At 37.2% G+C, this 26777-nt stretch overlaps 1 protein-coding gene across 2 annotated transcripts; it reads right to left on the bottom strand.

Moving 5' to 3' along the window:
• Positions 1–1511: 1511 nt before the first annotated feature.
• Positions 1512–3948, bottom strand: LOC149151835 (uncharacterized). Of its 2 annotated transcripts, XM_089440324.1 has the most exons (6): positions 3754–3948; positions 3545–3642; positions 3118–3344; positions 2690–2780; positions 2454–2529; positions 1512–2126 (listed from the first exon to the last, which is right to left on the bottom strand). In XM_089440324.1, the coding sequence occupies exons 4-6, from the start codon at positions 2758–2760 to the stop codon at positions 1905–1907; spliced, it is 369 nt and encodes a 122-aa protein (XP_089296450.1). In that variant the 5' UTR covers positions 2761–2780; positions 3118–3344; positions 3545–3642; positions 3754–3948; the 3' UTR covers positions 1512–1904. The 2 variants fall into 2 exon arrangements, with proteins under 2 accessions (XP_089296450.1, XP_089296449.1); XM_089440323.1 differs by lacking the exon at positions 3118–3344.
• Between the last annotated feature and the right edge of the window lie 22829 nt (positions 3949–26777).

The raw sequence follows: 26777 nt of genomic DNA, 5'->3' as shown, positions 1-26777 counted from the left end.
TTACGCACTACAGGCATGTGTGCATTACAGATGGAAGCATATCAGATGGAAGCATATCAGCCCGGCTATGGCATGTGTGCATTACAGATGGAAGCATATCAGATGGAAGCATATCAGCCCGGCTATGAAACAATTCAATATTGCTCGGCAAGCAGCTCAATATTGTTTGTTTGGTGGAGAACTGAATTCAGGTTAACAGAGAATCTGTACAGGCGACAGGATCAGAACTTCAATCTGCATAGTCATGGGTTCTCATAGATCTCAGGATTTGCCTTGCTCGTTGAGTAAGTTTGTTCTCTTCATAGCAATAAAAAGACTTGCCTGTCTTCGTTCGGGCCTGCCTTCTCGTTACCGCCTGTTACATAGAAAGTTGCTCAGGCAGGAATTGCCTTCGCCCTGCCTTCCTGTCTGCGATATGGAACTTGCCCGCGATATAAAGAAGGTAGGTGACTTGACAAAGGGATTTATAGTGCAGTGCACTAGGTTAGGGAAAGAGAAGCCAACCAAACAAAGGTCGATCAGATGTAGTGCTGTGCTCTAGTCCACCAAGTGTAGGAATGGATTATATATGCGAAAACAGATACCGGCAGGCAGATGAGGATTGATTAGTACAACAAAAAAGCACTGACTCACTACAGAAATTGTAGCGAAGTGGAGCAGCTGTGAGACAAAGACAAAGGTTGCTGCGAACTCTGCGTTGATTTTTTTTTGAAGATTAACGTTGTCTAGGAATCAAACCATACCATACTAATGCGGTGCAGCGTACTAATGCGGTGCAGCGAGACGACAAAGACAAAAGCGTTAGTCAGCTTCAACTGAGTCCGTGAGGTGTAAAGTCATCGTTAATATGGTATGTCTCTCTCCCAATTTGTGTTTTTGAAACCTCTTCACTGTAATCATCGAAGGTCCGGGTCTCCATAATTATTTGGAAGAAAACATAGGGACATTTCTAATTATCTTCTTATCTCAGATTTTGGATCTTTAGAGAAATTTACTTTTAAATTTATTATTTATTATTTGAAGAGCAATTTTTCTTGTAATTTAGCTAAATAGAGCACTGGTTACTTTTATAATATTCATTTGCAATTGAATGCAACACCATTTTTTGTTTTCAAGAAGAACATTTGAATAGAGCTTTACAATTAGGTGTAATAATCTACACGAATTATTATGGGTAATAGTTAATTCTACAGCAAATTGGAGTCATCCTGTTAGATCTATTGAATATTTTTGTCTGTAATTTAAACTGTATTACATTTAGTGAATTCGGGGAAATTTCCTTTGCAACAGGATGTCGTTCTTTAATGTTACAACGTTCCTGAGAAATTTTCTGTTTAAATTATCACTATTTTTTATTTTTTATTTGTTTCGAAGATGACGGCTTCAATTACAATTACATACTTCTACAATTACATACATAACAGAATAACATTCATAACTATATTTATTGGTTAAAAAAGTATTTTGAACTACAAAAAAATCCCTAAATCTTTAGAATAAAGAGTAGAAGACTTTGGCACTTGTCTTTTCAATTCAAATTCGAAAAGAATTTGCAAATATTTTGTTAAATCTTTAGAGGAGATTCACTCTTTAATTTAAACATTACTTTTAAGTCAAATTTTACTGTAGCGTTTGTGTTTAACTAGTCACTAAACAATTTAATGATTCTGGGAAGGTGAATTCATTTATAATTGGGTACACAGGTCCCGTCATTGGAAAGTGATTCCCGGCCGGTAAGTTGCTTTGGTCGAGTGTTTCCAACGACAGGTGTTGGAAGGAGAGGCACAGTGCCCATGCAAAGAACGAAGGCTTCTCTTAACTGAGTGTTTCAAACGACAGGTGCTGGAAGGAGAGGCACAGTGTCCATGCAGAGAACGAAGGTTCTCTTTTCTTGTATTCGTGTGTCAGCAGCTCCCATGGCTTCTGCAAGCAAACTCTTTCTCATATGTCTTCTGATGATGGTATTTGTTCAGGTAACGACCATGTAGTTTGGCTCTTGGAAGTCTTATTTTATATTTGTAGCTCATTACTGTTTCATGATGTATGTGCAAGTTCCAGCTCCAGTGCCTACTAAGGATAAAAAAGGTACGAGCTCCGGCCTTCTTCATCAGCAAAGCGATTTTTTTCTGCACAGAAGAATGTTTTGAATTAGGAATTTTGATAAGTAATGCTTTCAGGTTGAATTTAGAGCAGTACCTAGAGTAGCCTCCGATTCTGATGTCCCTCTATATATATCTGAACAGATAAATCAGATAGTACATTCCTATAGGCTCAGTTTCATTAATTTTGATGTCTTTTAATTCTTCTGGACAAACAAAAAATATAAAGAGAGGAGAATCCACTTTATATATTACGTAGTATACATTGAGAATGCGAGGATTCATTTTACGAAAATCAGTGTTTAGATAAAGAATCGAGTGGAAACAAATCGATGGTGTTCACATAGAACTAACTTGAACAAAATCCAGTCTATTTGATGTTATTTGATGTTTTGTCCATGTCTTGGTCAAGGTCCTCCAAAATTCTTTCCTGCAGGCAAAGGCAGATTTGTGGTACGCATCAGTCGACATGATTCACTTCTTTAAAGAATTGATAGGCAAACACTGATGAACTCGATCACTTGAATGCATTAGATCATAGTACTAGCAGTTTAATAACCAAAGGAACAAATATGCCCAAGAAAATTCACCTGTCCCATGAGCTCCTCATGTATTGTGAGACCAACACTGCCAAGTCTCTCAACACTCGCACTAAGCGCATCTAACTCTTGATCTTGTTCTCTGGTCACCAGGCAAAGCAAGTTAACAGGCTACCAGATCAATGCTATTCAAGAAAAAGGCTGACAGGTGTAAATTCTTGGAAGAGAAAAACAAATTTTGAAAAAGGCTCTTTAGCAGAGGTGTCCGACAAGTGTAAATTCTTAGAAAGGAAAAACAAAGTTCGAGAAGGCTCTTAAGCGTAGGTGTCTAGACTCTAAAGCACTGTTATAAAAAAAGCTATATTTAAAAGTGATCTTCAGCAACATAAATTTGATCATACTTCTAATAACAGAATAAACATATTGGGAATTCATAGAAAGGATAACAGTCATTGACGGCTTTGAACTGCAGGAAATACCAGCAAAAAAGTCGCTATATTGCGAAAGCTAGTATTGCTAGTGGCCATCCCACAATTGTTCTGGTCAGAGAATCCACGGCCTCTAATCGTGAGAAAGCCCAGCTCCTCGAGTCCTTCAAGGCCTCAGCTCCTCGAGTCCTTCAAGGTAATTGTTTCCAAACCCACTGCTATTCTATCAAGTAATCATGTTATTCATGATTTACACTATACTACTAAAGCCAATTGAACTGTCCCAGCGACAGCAAGTCAGTTAGTTGTCAGTTATGGTATAGATATTATTTATGCAGACATAAATATTTATTCAGAGGCTAACAAGCGGAAAGAATTTTTGTTGCAGGTCTTAACCGGTGCAGAAAGAGCGGAAAGAATTTTTGTTGCAGGTCTTAACCGGTGCAGAAAGAGTTGTAGATTACGTTGGAAGAATTACCTGCGTCCTGACATTAAACGCGGACGGATTTCCGCGGACGAGGAGGATCTCATTATTCGGATGCATCGCCTTCTTGGCAATCGGTATGTCGAGAATATCTGAACATTTGTTCACTCAACAAAATTTATTGATTCCCCATTTCAGCGCCTCGAAATTTCGAATAATTAACTGCACAGTAGGAATGATCAGGTTCACATTAGAAATCTCACCTTGTTCATTGCTTCTCGCTGCAGGAACCGTCTGCTGTTGCAGAGAGCATTAGAGGGTCTGGGAACGCTCTGCCTTGGAGCAATCCAAAACCAGGAGGGTAGCAGTGTATTTAATGAGATGCAGTGGGCCGACGTCACAAAGACACGGGTGCAGGGCATGCACAAAGACACGGGTGTAGGGCAGGACCTCTCCACAGAGCGCGTACATTGTAATAGGGAACACCACCTTTGCATAACCGCCAGAAGTAATGCTAGCATTAAAACCATACACCCGTGACGGTTAGCCGAAAATGCACCGCACTTAATTGCTTTAACATATGGTTTAGGTTGGGATTAGCTTCGGATTACGTTAGGTCCTCGGGAGGAGGCCAAATAAGGTGATTTATAAATATGTCTTCAAAAAACTTGGTATATAGTTGATGACCGGGCATCAGAAGCAGGTCAATTAATGCTAAATAGCTCGCGAACGATTACAATAGTCCATGCCTGAGGGCAGGGACTAATAAGATATGCAACATTATTATAAAAATTAGTGGTGTACATCTAACTTGATTATAAAATACATCCTTCTCCTTTTAATACCAAAATTAAATATATAACGAAATGACTTGATTATAGTGTCTTTCATAATTTTTTATTAATTTATTAATATAGTTAAATTAATAAATAATATTGCAATGATTATCGTCTCAATCACGATCAATGATTAATTAATGATTTTTTGGGGTTGCCGTTGAAGAACAAACAAAGAGTGTAGCCTCTATTGTAGGGTTTTGATGTTGACCCAATCAAAATTCAAATGCCTTTGTGGAATCGCGATTCGTATAGCAAATTCGTATGGTAAATTAGGAGGAAATTCTGGGCGGTGTCGGGAAAGAGCGCAGAAAGCAGGGTACCTTTATTTTATTATTAGTAAAAATAAAATAATAAGTGTAGGAAGTAGTTTTTTTAAATTGTTGTAATGAGAATTATGTGTTTATAAATTTTATAAATTTGTTTAATATAATCTTTTATTAAAAATAAAAATAAAATAATAAGTGAGTATACAAAGTTGTTTTTTGAAGTTGTTAGTAATGAGAATATGTGTGATGCATGAAATTGTTTTTTTTATAATGGTTGTAATGAGAATTATTTGTTTAGAAAATGTCCAAATTCATACAAATTATGAGAACATTGTCAAATATTTATGCATACTTTCACATTGTCTTAATGGGCTTATCTGAGAGAAATAACTTTAAAAAAAATTAATATCTATTTTACATATTTTTTTTTTTCAAACTCATTTTTTTTCATCTTAATTTACACACGTTACAAAAATAAATTAAAAAAACTTTCAGATTTTTTTTTTCCTCCAAATTTGTATTTTTTTTTCCTTTTTATTAAGATATATTGGTGAGATATCTCGATTAGCGATGGCCATGTGAGCAAGGACTTTGGTCCCCCAAGATTTTGTATTCAAATCTTCTTTGGGTGAACAATGTAAACCATATGTAATAGGTAATGTCCTACCATCCTACAAAAAAAGAGAGAAATGTGCATTTTTTGGCCCATTCATTGAGAATTTGATGAGGACAAGCAATATGAAGGTTGGTACTAGAAAAAACACATTTAGAATTAGGTTTTATGTTTAAAGTAATAGTTTGAAAGGTTCTAATGATTAAGAACATTTGTTTCTTCCTACAAGATTATATAACTTTATTAAATTATACAAATTTAAATGGAGTTGTCTAACAAGGCGGAGTAATTGCTCAGATGGCTAAAAGTGACTAGAATCCGGGGAATTTTTTTTTAAAAAATCTTGTAGAGGCAGTGCTTGAATCGTGTTTTTGATGGTGGAAATGGATTTAGCACCATCAAAAATGTCTAGGACACCTAAAATTTTGAAGTTTAACAACCATAACTTGGATTTACAAAAATCCTTGTCGGATTTTCTCTAAATATGACTGGAATTTCCATAACTTTCTGGGCAAGTCCTCCGCCTCGTTAGACTACGCGAATTTAAATAGTATAGCCTTTTGTTATTGTTTAAATGCAATTTTTATTTTGTTAGGATGGAGCAAAACCTTGATCAAAGCCTAAACCTTAAACCCAAACTATCTCAATGAGACCCATACTATTGAGCAAAGTGTTGTCATTGGTGTCAAAGGAGTAGTTATTCATGTCAAGTAGTGTCATGTTTAGGGGGAGTTTGTTGAAGATTGCCATGGCTGCCATTGATGTCTAAAGGCCCATCTTGAGGGAATTTTGTATACAATAGATTAGGTTAAGTGCTCTTGCAAAATGCTTAGTTGGATAACCCTCAGAGAGACGGTTTCCAATGGTATATGGCACTTTAGATTAAAAGTTATGAAGGTTTGAAGTTTGGCAAGGTTCTACAATTGCAAGGTTCCCAAGGTTCTGACTAATAATTTGACAGCATGTCGCAGAGCTTTTGGTCGAACATCCTAGCAATGTCGCAGTTCCACAGTTGACAGACTCTATGGAATGAGAATTTTTCCCAGCATGAGACATACAAATTACTATTCATGTCATGGAAGGTTTTGGCACGGATAAGCAGGGAGTCATGGTTGAAAGAACCTGTGAGATAGGAAATATCTCGTTCACTGAAATACATTGAGTCATGCCAAGTTTGAGGTAGGATCTTGTGAAGTGTTGGGTAGAAGACAAAAGGCACAATGATAGACTCCACAGGCATGGTAAATGATGTCAATTAGCCTCCAAGCCATTTTCAATTAGCGAAGGATTTTGTCAAAAAACATAGGATCTCGAGCCCTCCTTCATACTTGATGATGTGGCATCCAGATGGCAGTAACATCAACATGATGATGACATGGCATGATGTTGAAAGGACACGTGGCATGAATATTTGACATTTTTGGGTGTCCAAGTGGGCCTTTCCCAAGTGACACATGGCACCACTCATAGGGTGATATGTGACAATGTGATGAAAGATTGGTAGGGCAACGTGGCATAATTGACGATCACTAGGAGTAAGAGATATGTCGATTACCATACATGAAAATTTACAACACATCACAGAGGTTTAGATTAATAGTTTGCCATAGTTGATGGACTTTAGGAGATGGAAATAGTTTCATTAGCTGACTTAAGGTTTGATGACACGCCACGAAAGTTTTTGTGGTTGATGAGTAATAAATAATGGTCTTGAATCATCACTAACACAAGGCATTAGATAGAAAAATATTTAATAATGGTAAATAATGGGAACTCAGTGCCCCATGCCCTTCCTATATAACAAGGAAAATCAATGAAAAACATAGAATCAAAACTTCCCCTCCATACTTGTGATAAGTGGCAATCAACTGGTGATGATATAGTAGGAAGACAACATGGCCTAATGATAATGAGATAGATGGAGATGACACAACCAACATGATGATGTGGCACCAATTTGAGACTTCCATGTGGTAAAGATGACATTACCTGATGATGTGGCATATCCTTAGGATTCACACAAAAGGGCCAATTTGTAGGCGTTTATGCCTTTAAACATAAGGAATAATGCTAAGTTGGCGGCCATATAATGTAGGGAGCTAGTCATCAGAGCACTTAGAGACTGGAGTAAAATAAGGATGACTGATAGGCACCTCCTACACTTATGTTGTTGATTATGAGCCTCGGCCTTATGTGCCAAGAGCTAAAACCTAAGGGTGTGGAAAGTTTAAAACTTGTGTTAGGCTAAGCGCTCTTCACGCTTAAGCCATTGCTCTAGGAAATGGTTTCAAGTGAAGTTAAGGGATGAAGTGTAATGACATGACACTATTTCAAATTTGGCATTCCAAATGCCAAAACTTAGTTGAATGACAATTAAACAGGGAGGCAGTAAAAAGGCCAAATAAACTATTATGGTTGCAAGAAGATAGGGAACCCAAGATGTTGTTTCAAAGACCAGTGAATTAAAAAATGGCATGAATATGAAATGAACAAACTAATGAAATTCAAACAACATAAACTTGAAGCGATTTAATTCTTGAAAAATAATGAATGCGAAAATACATAGTCAATGAGAGGAGATTGATATAAACTAGTGTGTGGAATTGTAATTAAGTTTTGTTGCTCTTGTTTTGATCAAATAACCAACATGAATGATAAATAGACATAGTTGACATGAGAACATAGAAAAATGTTGTTAATTGTTTAAAGTCTAGTGTATACAAAGAAAAAAAGGACAAAAACAAAGGTTTTAGGAGGAGATTGGATAAAGTTTGAAGTTGTTGTAAAGAAAAGTGAAGAGGATCATAAATAGAGTGAGTTTTGTAGAAACAAGATCATAATAATTTTTCACAAAAACTATTTACCTCATTTATCAAGGGATTGGGGTCTCCTTTAGGCAGGTTCCTGAAAAAAATCAATAAGTTGGTGCTTATGAACAAAGGGAGTTGGTGCTTCCAATAAGTGGGTGCTTGCAAAGAAAAAGAGGCTGGAACCACTCATAGGCTAGTGCCTACATAATATGACGTAAAAGGTAGGTGGTGCTTGCATATATAAAAAAATTATTTGTGGTTTTCTTTGTTTATGGGTTTCCACGTATATACGGTTTATCTATGTGTTGTTTATGTGTGTGATGTTGATAGTATTATTTTTTTATTGATTTCATAGTTAATAATTTAATTTTTAAATAGCTCTACTCATTGTTAAATAAACTAGCTAAAAATTGTTAAAAGTTATATAATATTGATTCACACCCCCCCCCCACCAGTATTTTCCTAGTTTCCAATAATTGGTATCAAAGCAAGTTCCTTCAGCATCAACCTAAGAAATATAAGGAATATATAAGCCTAAGACATGACCAACTAGGAAGTATGTTCTACCAACAAAGCTCCTCTTTTTAATGGAATGAATTATACCTTTTGGAAAGTGAGAATGAGGAAATGCCTAATGTCCCTAGGTGAAAATATCTGGGATGAAGTGGTGAATGGCTATGAAAAACCACCTATGCTGGTTGAATGATAGGGCAAGCTTTATTTCTTGTTTAATGCCAGAACAGTGAATGCAATCCTAAGATGGTTGTCTGAATCAGAATTTGTTAAAGTTATGCACTACAAGACTGCAAAAGAAATGTGGGACAAGTTAAAGAACAACTATGAAGGTGATGGTAAGGTAAAAATGGCCAAACTACAAGTCTATAGAATGAAATTTGAGTCATTAAAAATGAATAATTATGAGGATATAGTAATTGTTTTCCTTCAAGTCGATGAAATAGTGAATTTCATGAGAGGTCTTGATGAAACTGTGAAGGATTCCAAAATAGTTCAAAAGGTGTTTAGATGTCTTCCTACCAAAATTTAATCCTAAGGTATCAACTATTGAGGAGATGTCTAACCTTGAAACTTTAACAATGGATAAATTAGTTGGAACATTAACAACTTATCAAACGAGAAATAGATAAGACAACCACAAATGACCGAGAATGATCAAGTTTTGGATCAAATGAAGAAGAGGCTAATTTTATGATAAGACTGACGAAAGGAATTGATAAATATTAACGAAATATTCCTTTCAAATTCTTTAATTGTGGAAGAGTAGTTCATTATGCATAAAAATGTACATTCAAGAATGAAGAAGATAAACTTGAGAACAAAGAAAAGAATAAATATAGGAGAGTTAAAAAGGAGAAAAGTTTCAAAAAGAAAAAATTTATACTGAATAAGACAATAGTTACTCCTTAGAAGACAAAAATGAACAATATTTTGATGAAGAAGGAATTAGTGACTTCATGCTCATAGCCTTATAAACCCAAGTTAAAGGACATAATGAATGTGAATTAAGTGAAGGAGAGGTTGTAGTAGACTTGGAAGGTGAATTAATCAGTGCCTTAGAAAAAATTGATAGCCTTAAGAAAAAGAATAAGAAACAAAAAGAGCTATTGATTAAGTATGAAAAAGAAGAACACAAATCTAAAGACTCATGACTCCTTGTTCTAAAGGTAGAGATGGAAGAAGAAAAAAAGGTCAAAGACATTCTATTGTAGCAACTGAAAGAGAAAAATTGGAGAAGAGGCAGTCTCTCTGAGAAAGGAATTGGAGAAAACCTGGGCTCAACTAAATCAGATGATTCAGTGGCTCCAAACACATCCCGAAGTCCAAGAGGACTCAGGAAGGGTAAAAAATCAAAGTGTTTGGATCGTTCTTGAACTAGGTTCATGTTAAAGATCTCATTGTCATGATCATGGTGGTGTGAACGGTTCGTCAAATCGAGTCTGTATGCGAACGTTAGGAGCAGTCAAAGTTCAGGGTTGACTTAGGTGACTTGGCAGGCTTAAGGAGGAAGCAATTTGGACAAAATCCGGCCACCAGATTCTGACAAACCTGGGCTAGATTCTGGGAAAAATTGTGGGTCTGTTAAATTTTCTTCTACTGCCTAAGGTTTTGGAAGAACCCAAAAATGGCCGGTGGTTATTTATATATATATATATATATATATGTATATATATTAACAAATGGGGCAAGCGACCATGACCCCACTGCCCCCAGAACCACCATATAAACCATATTAAAATAGTGGGGCGGGTGGGCATGACCTTGCCACCCCCGGTACCCACTGGAACTTTCACAAAAAATCAAATTGGGTTGGGTGGCCATGACCCCGCCACCCCAGAGCCCACACAACGACATATATTATAAATATGGTGGGAGCGCAGGCTGTTAACCCTGTCGCCCCTCCACCTCACCCATATGCAACAAATGGCTGGAAGAAATGGGGGTGGGCCACCCAAAACAGTGGACCCGCCACCCAACATTAACCCAAAAAGAACATGCGTAGGTTAATTCGGGAGGGGTGGGATTTGATCCCCCGACCCTTGCTCAATGAATTTTTATGTTTTCCATTGCACCAAACCTATTGATTTGGTTTATTTGCCCATCGAACTACATATCAACCTATTTTCACAATGCACCATGGAGGAGGAGGCAGGAGCGGGCACACATTTCTATGCAGGTGGAACCATGAGCAGTGCAGAGAGGGGGTCAGAACCATGATCTGAGCAATTTCTCCAAGGGGCCAGATTTTCACTTTGTTAGTTTTCGACAAATTTTATATGGTTTCAACATTTCTTGATGCCACAAACTCAATGGTGCTGTCCATTTCTCCATCAGAGATCTACAATTTTCAGGCTTCTTCAATTTTGGAGGTATAAGGTTGTCATTTTGACTTTTGATGTACTTTCATTATTTTGCCATATAATGAAAATAGGGCCTCCCCACTAATTCAAGCAGGGCCTGGAGACGTAGTCCCTCATGGATGAATTTCGATATCAATATTGTGTCTTCTATGCGTGACTTTCTATTCTTCTCTTCCTCTTCTTTTATGCACTTGTAATTTCATGGTTAAATGCAAGCTTAATATGTAATTCTTTAATGCATCACAAGGGAAAGATTTTTTGGGATCAAGTGGTATTAGAGCTGGTATTTGTAGATGTGAATTGCATGTTTGTATGCTATCAAGAAACAGGCTCTTAGAGGCGAAGGGAAACTAAAATATTTCGATCCTGAAGCAGGGCATGCACATCAAAGGAGGAGCATGGTATATGAAGAGGCTCGTTATGAAGAGGAGCTCAATTTCTGTAAAACCTTCTATACAATGGCAGAAAATGTCGATCAGTTTCTTTCAAGGTTGGAGAAAGCAGAAGGGAAAAAGGCAGAAGAACAAAGTTCAGTGCATGGAAATGGTGGAGAAGAACCCCCTCCTTCTCCTTCCTCGAGTGGGATTTCTTCTTCCTCTCATCACCATCATCATAGAAAGTCAAGGGGTGCATATAATAAACCTTTCTTTAAATTAGATTCAAATTTGATCTTCCCATGTGTAACAGTGAAAGTAATGCAAAAAAGCTTAATAGCTGGATTAGGCAGATTGAGATCTACTGCAGGATTCAACAGATTGAAGAGGATGATGAAAAAATTCAGTTGGCCTCTCTTCGGTTGAGTGGCACCACTCTCGTCCGGTGGGAGAGCAAATTGTGAAGTAGTAAGAGTGTGGTTAATCTTCTTTCCTCATGGGATAGTTTCATTTCTGCATTAAAAGAACAATTTTATCCCTTGGGTTATAAGAAAAAAGCCTTAATGGATTGGAAATACTTAAGGCAAGGCAGAGGTCAGGATTTTCAGAGGTTTATCGAGGAGTTTAGAAAATAAGCACTTAATTTGGGCATTGCACTTGAATCACCTGAAGTAGTAACTAAGTATATTGGATCATTACATAGTTACATTAGACATTCATTATTATTGTTTGAACCTACTACCATTGACTCGGCTAATGTAAAGGCCATTCATCTGGAAAATAGGGGAACACATGGATGAGATGACCACCCAAAGAGAACCACAACAGCCAAGAGAAGGGGAACAAAGCCCTCTTGTACACATTGTGGGAAAGAGGGGCATGATGAAGAAAATTACTGGAAGCTGCACCCTAAACTGAGACCTGAAAGGAATGACAGAAGGGGAAGCAGAAGGTCATCACCGTCATGCAACAAAACCAAGATTCTGAGTCAGAGGAAGATGAGAAGGTCACAATTGCGGGATTTGCATGAGGTAAGCCCATTGACTTGGGGTCTGATTCTGACGATGAAATGATGGTTGCAGCCCTTGGGATAGCGGTAGGAGGACCCATAGATTTGGGGTCTGATTTCAGCAATGAATCAAGGATTTCAACTGACATAACGAAAAGGGCACTCCCTGCAGCAGGATTCCAAGAACTTGAGGAGATCAACCACTACATCCAAGTAGAGAATGCTAAGCTAAGGAGGCTTCTACGGGAGGAAAGGGAAGAAAAACAAAGATTACAACACCAATTGCAAGCCAAGGATGAGGCCTTGGAAAAGTGACAACATAACTCTTTGCAGGTAAAAATTGATTCTCTGATTTCATATGATTTTCATGATGATGAGTTGCCCACTTTTGAAAAACATACTACAGGGATTAGATCCAAACTATTGAAGAAGATGGGGTATCAGGGAAAAGGCCTTGGCATCAAAGGCTAAGGCATCATAAACCCAATAGAAGTCGAGGAATTTCCGCGTTGTGTAGGACTTGGATACACCAGAAAAGGAATTGGAGAAAGCTCTAATACATCTAGTAACCAGCCAACGACAGACGATGAAACTCCTTCCTCACAGTCTAGTGATAGTGAGGGCTCCATGGACACTTATTGAAGGAACACTAGAGGAAAGCGCCCCAAGGAAGCCCCAAAAGTTTGGAGGAAAAAGAATCATTGTAGTCATTGCAACAAAGAGGGACACCAACAAACTACGTGTTTGATGCTCCATGCTCTGCAAACATTGGTAGAGGAGCCGAAAGGTGGACATGTTCAACAAATGAATCAACCCCATTCATGGTGGTCTGATTTATTAAGTTGGTCTTTTTAGAGGTAGTAGCTTGTTATGCCCACCATTGTAAATCATACGTTGCAAGTAAATGTAAAAGTGATGGTGTGTTTCCCATTACTTCAAAGTGGAATGATGCTATTTTGGCCTTTCCTTATTAGTAGTTGAGGTATTGATTCATTTTTATGTAATCCTTGGCCAAGGAGTGTGTGATATAAACTCTTGGCAAGGAAGGGTTGTTGAGTCATGTGTGGTGTGCATGATTGCAAAAATGTACCAATTTCATGTGTAGGTGATTGAAAGTGTGGATTGAAAAGGACACAAAAAATGTGCTAGGTGTAATTTCTTTTGGGGTCCAAAAGCTCCTCAGTGGGGAGGATTGATCCAGGTGGCTCCAAACACATGCAAAAGTCCAAGAGGACTCAGGAAGGGTCAAAAATCAAAATGTTTGGATTGTGTCGAACTAGGTTCATGTTGAAGATCTCGTCGTTGTGATCGCGGTGGTGCAAACAGTTCATCAAACCGAGTCCATATGAGAATGTTAGGAGCAGTCAAAGTTTAGGGTTGACTTGGGTGACTTGGCAGGCTTAAGGAGGCAACAATTTGGACAAAATCCGGCCACCGAATTCTAGCAAACTTGGGTCAGATTCTGGGTGAAATTGTGGGTCCGTTAATTTATCTTCTACCGCCTAAGGTTCTGGAAAAACCCAAAAATGGCAGTTGTTATTTATTTAAAAAATATATATATTAAAAAATGACTTGGGCGGCCATGACTCCACTGCCCACAGAACCAACATACAAACCATATTAAAATAATGTGGTGGGCGGCCATGACCCTGCCGCACCCGGTACCAACCAGAACCTTCACCAAAAATCAAAGTGGGGTGGGCGGCCATGACCCGGCCACCCCGGAGCCCACACAACGACATATATTATAAATATGGTGGGGGCGCACCTGTCAACCCCGCTGCCTCTCCACCTCACCCATATGCAACAAATGACCGACAGAAATGGGGGCGGGCCACCCAAAACAATGGATCTGCCACCCAACATCAACCTAAAAAGAACATACGTAGGTTAATATGGGAGGGGCGGGATTTGATCCCCCGACCCCTCCTCAATGAATTTATATGTTTTCCATTGCGCCAAACCTCTTGCTTTGGTTTATCCGCCCACCGAACTACATATCAACCTATTTTCACACTGCGCCAGGGAAGAGGAGGCAGGAGCGGGGCGCAAATTTCTATGAAGGTGGATCCATGAGCATTATAGAGAGGAGGTCGGAACCATGATCTGAGCAATTTCTCCAAGCGGCCAGATTTTCACTTTGTTAGTTTTCGACAAATTTTATATGGTTTCAGCATTTCTCGACACCACAAACTCAACAGTGTTGTACATGTCTCCATCAGAGATCTGAAATTCTAGGGATTCTTCAAATTTGGAGGTATAAGGTCATCATTTTGACTTTTGATGTACTTTCATTATTTTGCCATCTAATGAAAACAGGGCCTCCCCACTAATTCGAGCAGGGCCTAGAGACTTAGTCCCTCATGGATGAACTCTGATATCAATCCTATGTCTTCTATGCGTGACTTGCTATTCTTCTCGTCCTCTTCTTTTATGCACTTGTAATTTCATGATTAAATGCAAGCTTAATATGTAATTCTTTAATGCATCACAAGGAAATGATTTTTTGGGATCATCAGAATCTAAAGAAAATTAAAGCCTTTTTGTAAAGTTAGATGAAATTATTAATTCTTAGAGATCCCTCTCATAAAAATTGGCCTCGGTTAGGAGGGAGAAACAAGTAACAAGAAATTTGAATACTAAAGACCAATCAAATTCATCAAAGCTCTCATGGAAAGTAATAGTAATGGAATTCAAGGGAAGGACTGCAATCAACAACCATAAATTAAGAAAAATGATAGTAATGCATCTCAAAAGCAGTCAATGAAGATTAAAAACAATAGACACACTAAAAAATTGAAACATCAATAGAAACCAATAAAATCCTAAAACAAAGTTTTGAACAACTTTAAAGATTGGGCAACAAATCATCAAAATCCCTGCTTCCTCAATGAAAAAGTAATCAAATGATCAGAAGGTCACATCCACAAAGGAAAACTATTCCTAGGTACCAATTTTTTTCTATGGTTACTATTATTTTTTCACAAATGTTGGTCACAAGGATTTGAATTGTGGAACATATCTTAGAAACAATCAAATAATAAATAAGAAAAGTATATCTTATTAGCCAAGCAGGCATCATCGATTTGAAAATTTAGGTAGAAATAATCTTAGGGAAAAAAATCCTTTTTCTCCATTATTAGATGTTATTGAATGTTCTAATTGTCATAATATTGGCCATAAAGCAAATGAGTGTAGAATACAAAATTTCAGGCCAGATTCTCTAGATAAGAAAATACAAAAAGAACCTAAGTTTTGGAAGATGAAAAAGGAGGAAAAGAAAGAAACCTGTGGCCTTGTTCTATATGCGCTAAATAAAAAAACTATTGGTATGTTGATAGTGGATGCTCAAGGGATATGATCAGTGATAAAAGTAAGTTCTTGCCACTCAAAAAAAATAAATTGGGAAATTTCACTTTTGGTAATGACGCTCTGAGTAAGATTATGGGCAAAGGCACATTGAGTCTAGACAAGGGAGAAGGTAATGCTCAGGATGTTCTTTTTATAGATGGACATAAGAATAGCCTATTGAGTGTAATAAAAATGTGTGAAAAATGGTATGTTTCTACTTTGTGATCCCAAGATTGGGAAATAAAGTAAGCAAAAATAGGAAGTAGCAAAGACTGTGAGAACCTCAAATAATGTATACAATCTCAAGAAAGAAAATGATGAGTGTTATTTGGGGAAACTTGATGAAAGTTGGTTGTGGAATACAAGACTAATGCACTTGAATTTTGATCATCTTATAAGGCTCAACAAAAAGAAAGCAGTAAGAGACTTGCCAAAAATTACAAAGCCAAACAATACGATTTGCAAATCATGCCAAATGGGGAAGAAGGCTTGAGTTCCTTTCAAAACAAAGGAACTTTCATCCACCCATAGAAATTTACAACTAATCCATATAAATTCATGTGGACCTTCAAGAATTGAGGGTCAAAGCGGTGAGAGATACTTCATGTTGGTTATTGACGATTACACTAGACTTACCTATGTCATATTATTAGGGAGAAATAAGAAGCATTTGAAAAGTTCAAAGTTTTCAAAGCCCTGGCTGAGAATCAAACTAGCTGCAAAATAAAGTATGTAAGGTTAGAAAGAGGTGGGGAATTTAATTTAAATTATTTTTATTTCTTTTGTGAAGAAAATGACATAAAGAGACAATTTACAATTGCAGACACCCCTCAACAAAATGGAGTAACTAAAAGGAAGAACAAATAAGTGCAACAAATGACAAGAGAAATGATCGATGAAAGAAATATCCCACAAACATTTTGGGCTAAAGTTATTCATACATCACTCCATTTTTTAAACAAAGCACATGCCAGGCTAAACAATGACAAGACATCTTACAAATTTTGGCATGAAAAACCAACATCAATAAAACCCTTCAATGTTTTTGGCAGCAAATGTTACATAAAAAATAATGATGAAAAATTGGACAAGTTTGATGCTAGATCTGATGAAGGGATATTCTTAGGATATTCATCAAAGAGAAAGGGCTACATATGGTACAATAAAAGGTTACACAAGATAGTTGACTATGTTAATGTCAAAATTGATGAGGAATTACCTTTCAAAAGAAAACAGACAAGATTCATTAATATACTTGAATCAAACCATCAATGAAGAGGAAGGAGATCAACTTGAAGAATCTGAAAGGGAGGAAGAAAAAGAAAAATAATATGCCCATTCAAAATTGCCTTCAAGTTATGCACAAAATAACCACCCTGCAAGTCAAATTCTTGGTAATAATGAAGTAGGAGTTCAAACAAGAAGAAAACTAGTGAGCACTTATAGCTAGGCATATATTTCCATGTTATCCATGATCAAACCTAAAAACTTCTCTCAGGAAAGTGAAGACACGTATTAGATAGGTGCCATGAATGAGGAATTAAACCAAATTGAAAATAACTAGACTTGGGAGTTGACTCCAAGACCAATAGATATGAATGACATAGGTACAAAATGGGCCTTCAAGAGCAGGTTAAATGAAAATGGAAAAATCATTAGAAACAAAGCCAAATTTGTGTGCAAAGGTTATGCTCAGGTTGAAGCATTGGATTTTAAAGAATTTTTTTCTCTTGTAGAAAGATTAGAAATGATGATAATGTTCCTAACATTTTATTTTCGTAACAATTTCAAAGTATATCAGATGGATGTGAAATCAATGTTCTTGAATGGAGAACTTGAAGAAGAAGTGCCATTACAGGAATTTTGAGGTCTAAAATGGGTCTCCTAATCAAAATAATAGTTAAAATAATAAAATAAGAGATGAAATTTTAAAGAAAAAAATAAACTATTTTTTAATTGTATTTTTGGCTTATATCCTTGTAGGTTTACTCAAATGTCAAATGTAGACACCCATTTGATGTGGAATTAAATTACACATCCAACGAGAACCCACTATGCATACTTCAGAGTAGACCCACATTGAAAATTGAAAATACATGAAAAAAATGTCTTTGCCATGCTTTTTTCATGTATTTTCATTTTTTGTTTCTTTCTGATGTGCGACTACTCCGAAGTATGCAGAGTGGGTTCTCATTGGATGTGGTATTTTATTTTGCATCCAATGGATGTCTACACTTGACATTTGAGTAAACCGCCAAGGAGATAAATAGAAAATATAATTAAAAAAAAATAGTTTTCTTCATGTCCCTCCAAAATATTCTCCCCTGGGGTTAATATCATAATCTTGAATCCCATTGGTTCTTTTAAAGTTAATTTTGTTAGTACATTTTAAATTTTGAGGCCCATTTTTGGCATCAAAATTCCCCTAATGATATAGAATAACCTGAAGGTTTCCAGCTATTAGACAATCCTAATGATGTATGCAAGTTGAAAAAGGCATTTTATGGACTCAAGAAAGAACCAAAGGCATGGCACTCCTTATTAGAAAAATAACTATAGAAGAACGGCTTCAAAATAGGGATAACTAACAGTAACATATATATATAATCTAAAAATGAGGATCTTGTGGTTTTTTTTGTTTTTGTTGATGATATAGCTTTTGGTAGTAATATAAATTTACCAAGCCAAGATTTTGCAATTGAAATGAAGTCTGAGTTTGAAATGTATATGCTTGGAGAAATATCATTTTTTATTGGTTTATAGATTACACAAACTTCAAAAGGAATGTTCATCTCCTAAGGAAAGTATCTAAAAGAAATATTGAAGAAATTCAAAATGGAAGAGTGTTCACCTGTTAACACTCCTATGGTCACTGGGTGTAAGCTAAGTAAAGATGATGAGTCATTAGAAGTTAATAAAAAATTATATGGATCAATGATTAACAGGTTTCTATATTTAACAACCTCGTGGTTAGACATAATTTAAGTTGTCGTTTTGGTAGCAAGATTTCAATCAATACCCAACCAAAGCCACCTATTAGCTGCAAAAATAATTTTTAGATATCTAAAAGGAGTAATGGACTATGGACTATTATATCTAAAGAGTAAGAACCTATTAGTAACAACATACACATATACAAATTGGGATAGTTGTATAGATGATAGAAATAGCACAAGTGGTGGTGCCTTGTTTCTAGGAAACTCATTGGTACCATGGTTGAGAAAGAAGTAGACCTATGTCTCATTGTATACTGGTGAAGTCGAATGCACATCAACTATCACATGTTGCACTCAAACAGTGTGGATGAATTAGACTCTTCAAGACATGAAGGTAACACATGATGAACCTATTCCCATAAAATGTGATAATACTAGTGATATAACTATATCAAAGAACGTTATTCTTCATTCAGAAACCAAATATATACTTATCAAGTATCATTTTATTAGAGAATAGGTAGATGATCACATTGTAAAATTGGAGTATATATAAAATAAGTAACAAATACCTAATATATTCACCAAGCCCCTTGCAAGAGATGCCTTTGAGTACTTAAGAAAAAATTTGGGAGTGGCGTCTTCCTAATTTTGTCAGTAATTTATTTTGAAAGAGGGAAAATGGTCTAAATTAGTCAAGGATAGTTGTATGATTAAAATTCCAAAGATAAGCAGGGAAATCTAATCCAAAGTCTAAAGACCACAATAGTACAAGGTTAGTGAGAGTAGCAAATGATTACATCCAAGGAGAGAGTAATTAACTTGTGATTTCCCAGAACTAAAGCATAAGAGTGAGAAAACAACAACTATGAATTATGTTTACAACATAAATGGAAACATTCGTAGGAGGAGTAGAACATGAGAAATTATTAAATATAGATGTCATCTATAGTTGGAATAAGTGAGCAATACACACATTTTGAACAATATTTTAAAAGGAAGAATGGTCAAAAGGGGGCGATTCTTTAGGAATTGACTCTTAAAATCATACAAAGGTGGAGAATGAGAAAACATTGAAGCATCAAATATGAACTATCCTCTCAAAATTTTAGCGGGAGCATGTACTTGCAACATTAATCATCAACAACCTATTCTATTTACTCAGGGGGAGAACAATTAGATATAGAGTATCCAAACTCTTTTCTATTAACGTCAAAGGGGGAGAGTGAGAAATCATTGGCATCAAGCAATGCAAAGAAAAAATATATATGTTGAAGAAGAAGAAGAAGAGTGCTAATAGGTAGTATTTCCATCAATGACAAACAATGTCCGGTAGTTTTTCCATCAATGCCAAAGGGGGAGATTTTCTAGAAAAGTGTTTTCATCAATTTCAAAGGAGTAATCATTGATGTCAAATAGTGTCAAGCTTAGGGAGATTTTTTTGAATATTTCCATGGTTACTAATGTCCCATATTTGAGGGAAATTTTTTTTGTAGTAGATCAAATCAAGTGCTATTGAAAAGTGCTTAGTTGGATAGTCCTCAAAGAGACCTTTCCAATGGTATATGAAAATTTTGATCAGAGATTATGAAGATTTTAAGTTTGGCAAGGTTTCACAGCTGTAGGGTTCCCAAGGTTTTGACTAATAATTTGATAGTGTGCCATAGAGCTTTTGGTCAGAGGTCTTGGTGATGTCGAAATCTCGCTATTGACAAACTCCATAGGATGAGAATTTTTCTTGGCGTGAGACATATAAATTTCCATTTTCACTATAAAAGGTTTTGGCATGGATAAGTAGGGAGTTGCTATTGACAGAACCCGTGAGACATAAAATATCTCATTAACTGAATTACGTTGTGTCATGCCAAGTTTGAAGCAAACTAATATGAAGTGTTGGGAACAAGATAGAAGGCATAGTGACAGACTCCACTGGAATGGTAAATTATGTAAATCATCAGGTGGCACGTGGTAGTGTGACGACGTGCCATGACAAAATTGTAGGAAAACATAGTATGGTTAATGAACTCCAATGTTATCACTCTGTAATTTCCTAGGCTATAAAGGAATTGCAGAGATAACCACAAAGCCACTTGTAAGTTTAGAAGCTAGCCATTATAAACTCAGAGAGGGATCTCTCTATCAGATTTAGCTTTGTTTTATTTGTAGGATTTTAGGCTACATGTGAAAGTTTAGAGTTTGGTTTTTAAAATGGTTTGGTTGGAACAACAAGGAAAACCATTGAAGAATGGAGTCAAATAGGATTAGAGTGATCAATTTGCAAAAATATCAAGCTTAAGTGTAACAGGGCAAGATAGGCATGCTACTTGATCTTTGTAGTTTATGAAATGGAGAGGGAAGAATAGATTAAGATTCACTTAAAATATAGAGCATTGGTACCTGAATTCTATATCTAAAGTTTAGTGGAAAACATTAATTATTTCTTTAAACCAGAACAGAGTGTGTTGAAACAAATTTTGTTCTTAATATTTTTAAAACAATAAATAAAAAAATGACATATGAAAACAGAGAAAAAACAAGATTACAGTAAGAAGAAATTCATCACATAGCTATGACACATTAATCATATAACATCTTTCTTGTATTAATGAAAAATGGCCACTTGAGCTCAGTAAACAACTTTATAATCAATGGTAGCCTTTCTTAGTACGAATCCCAACATCAATACTTCGAATTCTAAAGTATTTATACAAATTCTATCTAAATATCTTGACATAAAATATCAAGATTTATTACAAAATATCTCAAAGATTGTTTTACAAAAATAACACAAAATATAGGAAATCTGAAACTACTGAAACTGTTGGCACTATTCTCGAGGATGGTTGTTGATGACTGGGCCTAAAGAAGTGCTATCCTGTTGACTTGCTATTGGAGGTGAAATTGTTTTACTCCACCAGTTCACATAATTTATCCCAACGCTCTTCACTTGGGATAGTAAACTTTATTAATTTCCTGTAAGTCTCATCTACCTCAGTATACTTTTGAAAAGTAGGATTGAAGAGAAATAGGTGCTTGATCTCATGCTTGATGAACAGGTCGAAATCTATAACTTCCAGAAAATCCTTCCTTTTGATACTTCCTTTAATACCTGTAAACTTTGATTTATCTCGGGAAATAGTGTATAGGTTATGGTAGTAGTCCTTTAAAATAATTAGCAGGTCTCCCATTCCTATCAGTCCCGACAGTCCTTTTAAATTAAGTGCATTAAACTTTCTATGAAATTTTTGGACACTAAAATCCATGTTCTGACATTTATTTTCTAACTGCAACGTCAGGTTCCTCTTAGTTAGAACCCTTCTTACTTGTAATTTTTTTTTTTTGTCTTCAACTTCTAATTCTTCTAACTCCTCCTTGGTTTTTGAATTTAAGATTCTTATTAGTGTTGTAGCTTCTCTAGGCTTCTGTCCCAACTCTGCCTTTATCTCTGCAACTGCCTCTTTTGATTTCTTAATAAACTCTTGTTGTTCAAATATAATTTGAATTGAGGGCCATATTTCATTCATGGCCTCATTAATCTCTATCCATATGGTCTCCTTTGCCTGTGCCATGGCTGACTCACTTTATAACTATTCAATCTTTTGAGTGAGCCTGTGATTTTACTACAACTCTGCTACATAAGAACTATCTATCTAGAGTTTCTGATCTTGCAGAGTTTTGAGCTGAGCCTTTAACTTTCAATTTCTTTCCCTTGAATGGACAACTCTCCCATGGCTTTGACTAATTCATTTGGATAATGTGTACCTTGTGCTGCGGTCAATGTAGATGCTCATGCTGTTGTAGATACTGAAATAGGGATTGTTGTTATAGGCACTATAGCCAGCTGTGATGACTGGTCCTTTTCCTTGAGCAATTTTTCCATCTCCACTTCCATATCTTTGATTTGGCTGCTTTGTGCAATTATTATATTGAACATGTTTCTTTTTCTTTCTCTAGCTCCCCAAATTCTTTAGCTTTGGGATCCTCACTGGAGGGAAGTTTGAGTTGTTTCCTCAATGCTGCTATGTCTACATTTTTTCTCCTTACAATCTCCTTTGCTACTTTTACATCTTTGGGGTCATACCCCAGTTTAATCACTACGTCCTCTAATTATTTAATCCTCATGTCCTTAGCCAAAGATGATTTTTTTTGAAGTTTTAATTTTGATTGTATGTTATTGAGTGAGGCTTGCAACTTGGATGCTATCATGGTAGTGTTGGTGAAGGTAGAGTACAAAATTTCTTCAATTTGTTTATTCAGGTCTGTTTGGTCGATGGGGTGAATCTCCTCAACATCAAATGAAAAAAGTGATTTCTTGTACTCAACTGGAGTCTTGGGAAATGGAATATGTGCTTGGAGGAAAGAAATTTGCATTTTCCCCTTATTGGTATCAAAGGATGAAAGAAGCCCGTGTTGTGAAGAAGTTGTTTATTTCCAAAATTGGGTGTATGTGGAGGCCTTGAGATGCTCATTCTTCTTCTTAATTTCCCTATATTTTGCAATTATATTTGGTTCATATTGGTCTTGAACCAATTTTGATGTCTGAGTTATGTTTGGGGGACCTTGGCAAGTGGAGGAGGCTGGAGATCCTGTGAGGATGTCTTCTCCTCAAATAGAAGCATGATGGCCTATCAAAACTATGGTAGTCTGCCCCTCATCCTCCCGCTGAAAAACTAAATGAGAACCAGTCTTGTGCTTGTTCTTGTAAATCAGGAATTCTTTGACTCTAATCCCTGTCACTGAAGGGGAAGCCTCCTCCCTTTGTCTCTTGTCTTTTTTATCTTGAGGTACGAGAGTATGTAAGGTTGTTGTAGATATGACATGTTCTTCTACCTCCTGTAGTGTGTTCTCCTGCCATTGACTTTGATTCATTAACTTTTCTATTTTTGGTCTTGGAGTGTGAGTGTAGGGAGTGGTTTTTTGTTCCACTCTCAGCTTGGAGATGATTCCAAAAGGGTCATATGACAAAGTAAAACTCAATTTTAAGTTCATTTGTTTGAGGAGTGAATCTGCCTCTTTTCTTGCTACCCTGGTGTTACAAATAAATGGTCCCACTTGTGCTTTGATGATCCAGGTGGATAATGGTGGCCACCCACCTATTCCACTTGGACCTCCACCATTATTTTTTTCAATTTTTCAATTTCCTTATTTGTAGCACAATTTACTATTTTTGGCATTTTTTCGGGTCCTAAACTTCCAGAGCCATTTTGAGGCCATAAACGACGTCTTTTCGAAAAACTAGGAGCAACATTGGTCCGTGGACGTATGTTTCTCACTCAAAAGTTGTATTCCTTGAATAGATATTTCTAATGAGGTATTGTGCACATGAAATAGAGATCGTATGCCAAAGTTACAACCCCGGGAAATTGATGTACCAATTTACCCAAAACGGGGCCCATAGTTTGGCACTTCATCTCCTAGGGTTAGGTTTTTAGATGTTTAGGGTTTTGCATTGTTTCTCAACAATAAATAGGCCTTCGAGCCTCATTGTAAGACAGTTCAGAGGCATGTACCCTCCACATCTCTTCTTAGAGATAAACTACCATCGCCCAAGCTAGTTTACTTCACTTTTTGTTTGTAAGCATATTTCAGTATTTTACATCAATGAAATGAAGCATTATTTTTGTTGCATCTCTGTATTTATGGTCATATCTATAATTTGTTGCATTCCTGTTTAAATTTGGATCAGCGGTATCAGAGAGGTCTTCTCTTTCTCTGTTTTTCTTTACATGTCCCCGATGAGGTCGGGATATAAGGAGTTAGGGCTTGAACTGGTTGAACCTTTGCAAGACCAGCCTCACAAATCTCGAAATCCTCCCATGGCGGATAAAAAGAAAGATGAGGGGCAGGAGATCCTATCAAAATCTTGCTCAAAGAGGCCCTTGAGTGACAAAGGAATGCGATGATGGACAACTTTGCCTAGATCCTTCAGCAGCTACCCAGGGGCGACACATCTACTTCCAGTAGATACTCTGGAAGTGCCACATCATTTAAGGTACAAGTTAAATTTGACATTCCCATATTTTAGGGTCAGATAGATGCAGACACTGTAGATAAATGGTTAAATATGCTAGAAAGGTATTTTTATGTTCATGATTTTTCCGTCTGAGAAAAGATTACTTTCACTCTTTTCAAAGCTACCCCCCACATCAAGGACTGGTGGGAAACCTACTGCGAGCAGAAGGATGAAAGTACGGCCTCACTGTTTTTATCCGCACCCACTTGGAATTCATTTCGGATTGCCATCAAGGAGAAATACTACCTTGTCAGAAGCTATGAGGATAAATACATAAAGTGGATCACGCTGCGGAAGGGAAGGGACCAAGACGTGCTAGAGTTTACCAATATTTTTCATACCCTTCGCATAAAGTTGGGTATCAAGGATTCTAAGCTACATTTGGTACTCAAATACTACAGTTGCCTACACAGGCACATCCAGGATGAGATGGAGTTCTTGGACATCTCCTCGCTCGGCATGACATACCGATACACTGTCAAGATTGAGTAGAAGTTTAAACAGAAGAAGCGATACTTTGGATCTGTGAATCCGAAGCAAGGGAAAGGTGCCCCCAAACTACTGAACAAAGGACAAAGCCAAGGTGGGGTGGCCCAGGACAACCCACCAAAGTCACAAACAAAGAACAACACCGTGAAGCTGAAGAAGGACACAGGAAAGTGGTGTGAGTTCCATAAGAGCTCCACTCATAACACAAGTGAGTGTCGGGCCAAGTAGTCGTTGGTGGTTGAGCTCAAGTCTTCAGAATTAGATGCATGTTTTGACTCTGAGTTAGAACCAGGGAAGCAGATTATTGATGTAGAGCCCAATGCCACTGTTGCCACCAAGAAGATCTAGAAAGACGAACCCGAAGATCTAGAGGAGGAGGAGTGCCTCTTTCACTCCCAGATGTCGGTAAAGGGTTCCCCACTACAGTTCATTGTCGATAGTGGGAGCCAAAAAAACCTCATTTCGGTAGAGGTCGTGAAGCAGTTGGGCATATCAACCACAACACATCCACAAACATACACCATCGGGTGTCTTCACCAAGGATGGATCTTCACGTGAGCCAGCCATGTCACCTTCCACATAACATCAAGCCCTTCACGGATGAGGTATTGTTTGACGTTGCTCCCCTTGATGTTTGTGATGTATTATTATGCCAACCATACTTGTGGAAGTGACATGCTATGTATGAGTCAGGGCCTCATGCAGTTATTATTACTTTGGGAAAAAAGTTGTACAGGATATCGGAGGTACCATTGCCTACCGCCATCTCTTTGGTTACTGCAAAACAATGCAGTAAGCTCATTTCCAAAACTGGGAAATTTATTCTCCTGATGATATGCCCTCAAGGAAAGAAGAAGACAGGGCCCCTCTGCACGAAAACAACAGATGAATAAGGTTGTGGAGGAGTACGAGGACATCTTCACCTCCCCTGCAAGGGTGCCTTTGCACTACTAGGTCAAGCACTCCATCGATCTGACCCTAGGTGCACCACTACCCAATGGACCAGTCTATCAGTGCTCCATTCTGGAGAACAATAAAATAAAGAGGCAGATTCAGGAACTGCTGCAGAAATGTCACATTTGACCAAGTTCATCGCCCTGTGGGAGCTCAACCATGTTGGTACAGAAGAAGGATGGGCTCTGTATTGACTATTGGGCACTGAAGAAGATCACTGTATGGAATAGGTACCCGATCCCATGAATTGATGACCTTTTGAACCAATTGAAGGGGGAAAAATATTTTAGCAAGATCAACTTGAAGTCAGGATATCATCAAGTACCAATCGAACCCTCCAATGTGTGGAAGATTTCCTTCAAAGCCAAGGAGGGCCTTTTCTAAGGGTTGGTTATGCGTTTCGAGTTGACGAATGTTCCTACAACCTTCATGAGGTTGATGGATGACATCTTACAGCCATTCACTGACTCATTTGTAGTGGTATACTTGGATGACATCTTGATCTTTAGCCAAAGTTGGGAAGAGCACCTCCATCACATCCGACAGGTTCTCCAAACATTGTGGCAACACAAGCTATGTGCCAATTTGGAGAAATGCACTTTTGGCATGACCCAAGTTCAGTATCTGGGATACATTATTGATGAACAGTGAGTGCATGTGGATCCAGCCAAGATCCAAGCCATTCGGGATTGGCTAGCTCTAACCACTCTAACAGAGCTCCACAGCTTTATGGGTCTTGCCAATTTCTACCACAAGT

Source organism: Pinus tabuliformis, chromosome 9 (genome assembly GCF_031772625.1).
Source record: "Pinus tabuliformis cultivar Carrire ecotype Pingquan chromosome 9, CPIR1, whole genome shotgun sequence".
Taxonomy (NCBI): Eukaryota; Viridiplantae; Streptophyta; class Pinopsida; order Pinales; family Pinaceae; genus Pinus; species Pinus tabuliformis.
Note: the sequence above shows the minus strand (reverse complement) of the source record. Positions and strands in the feature narration are given on the sequence as shown.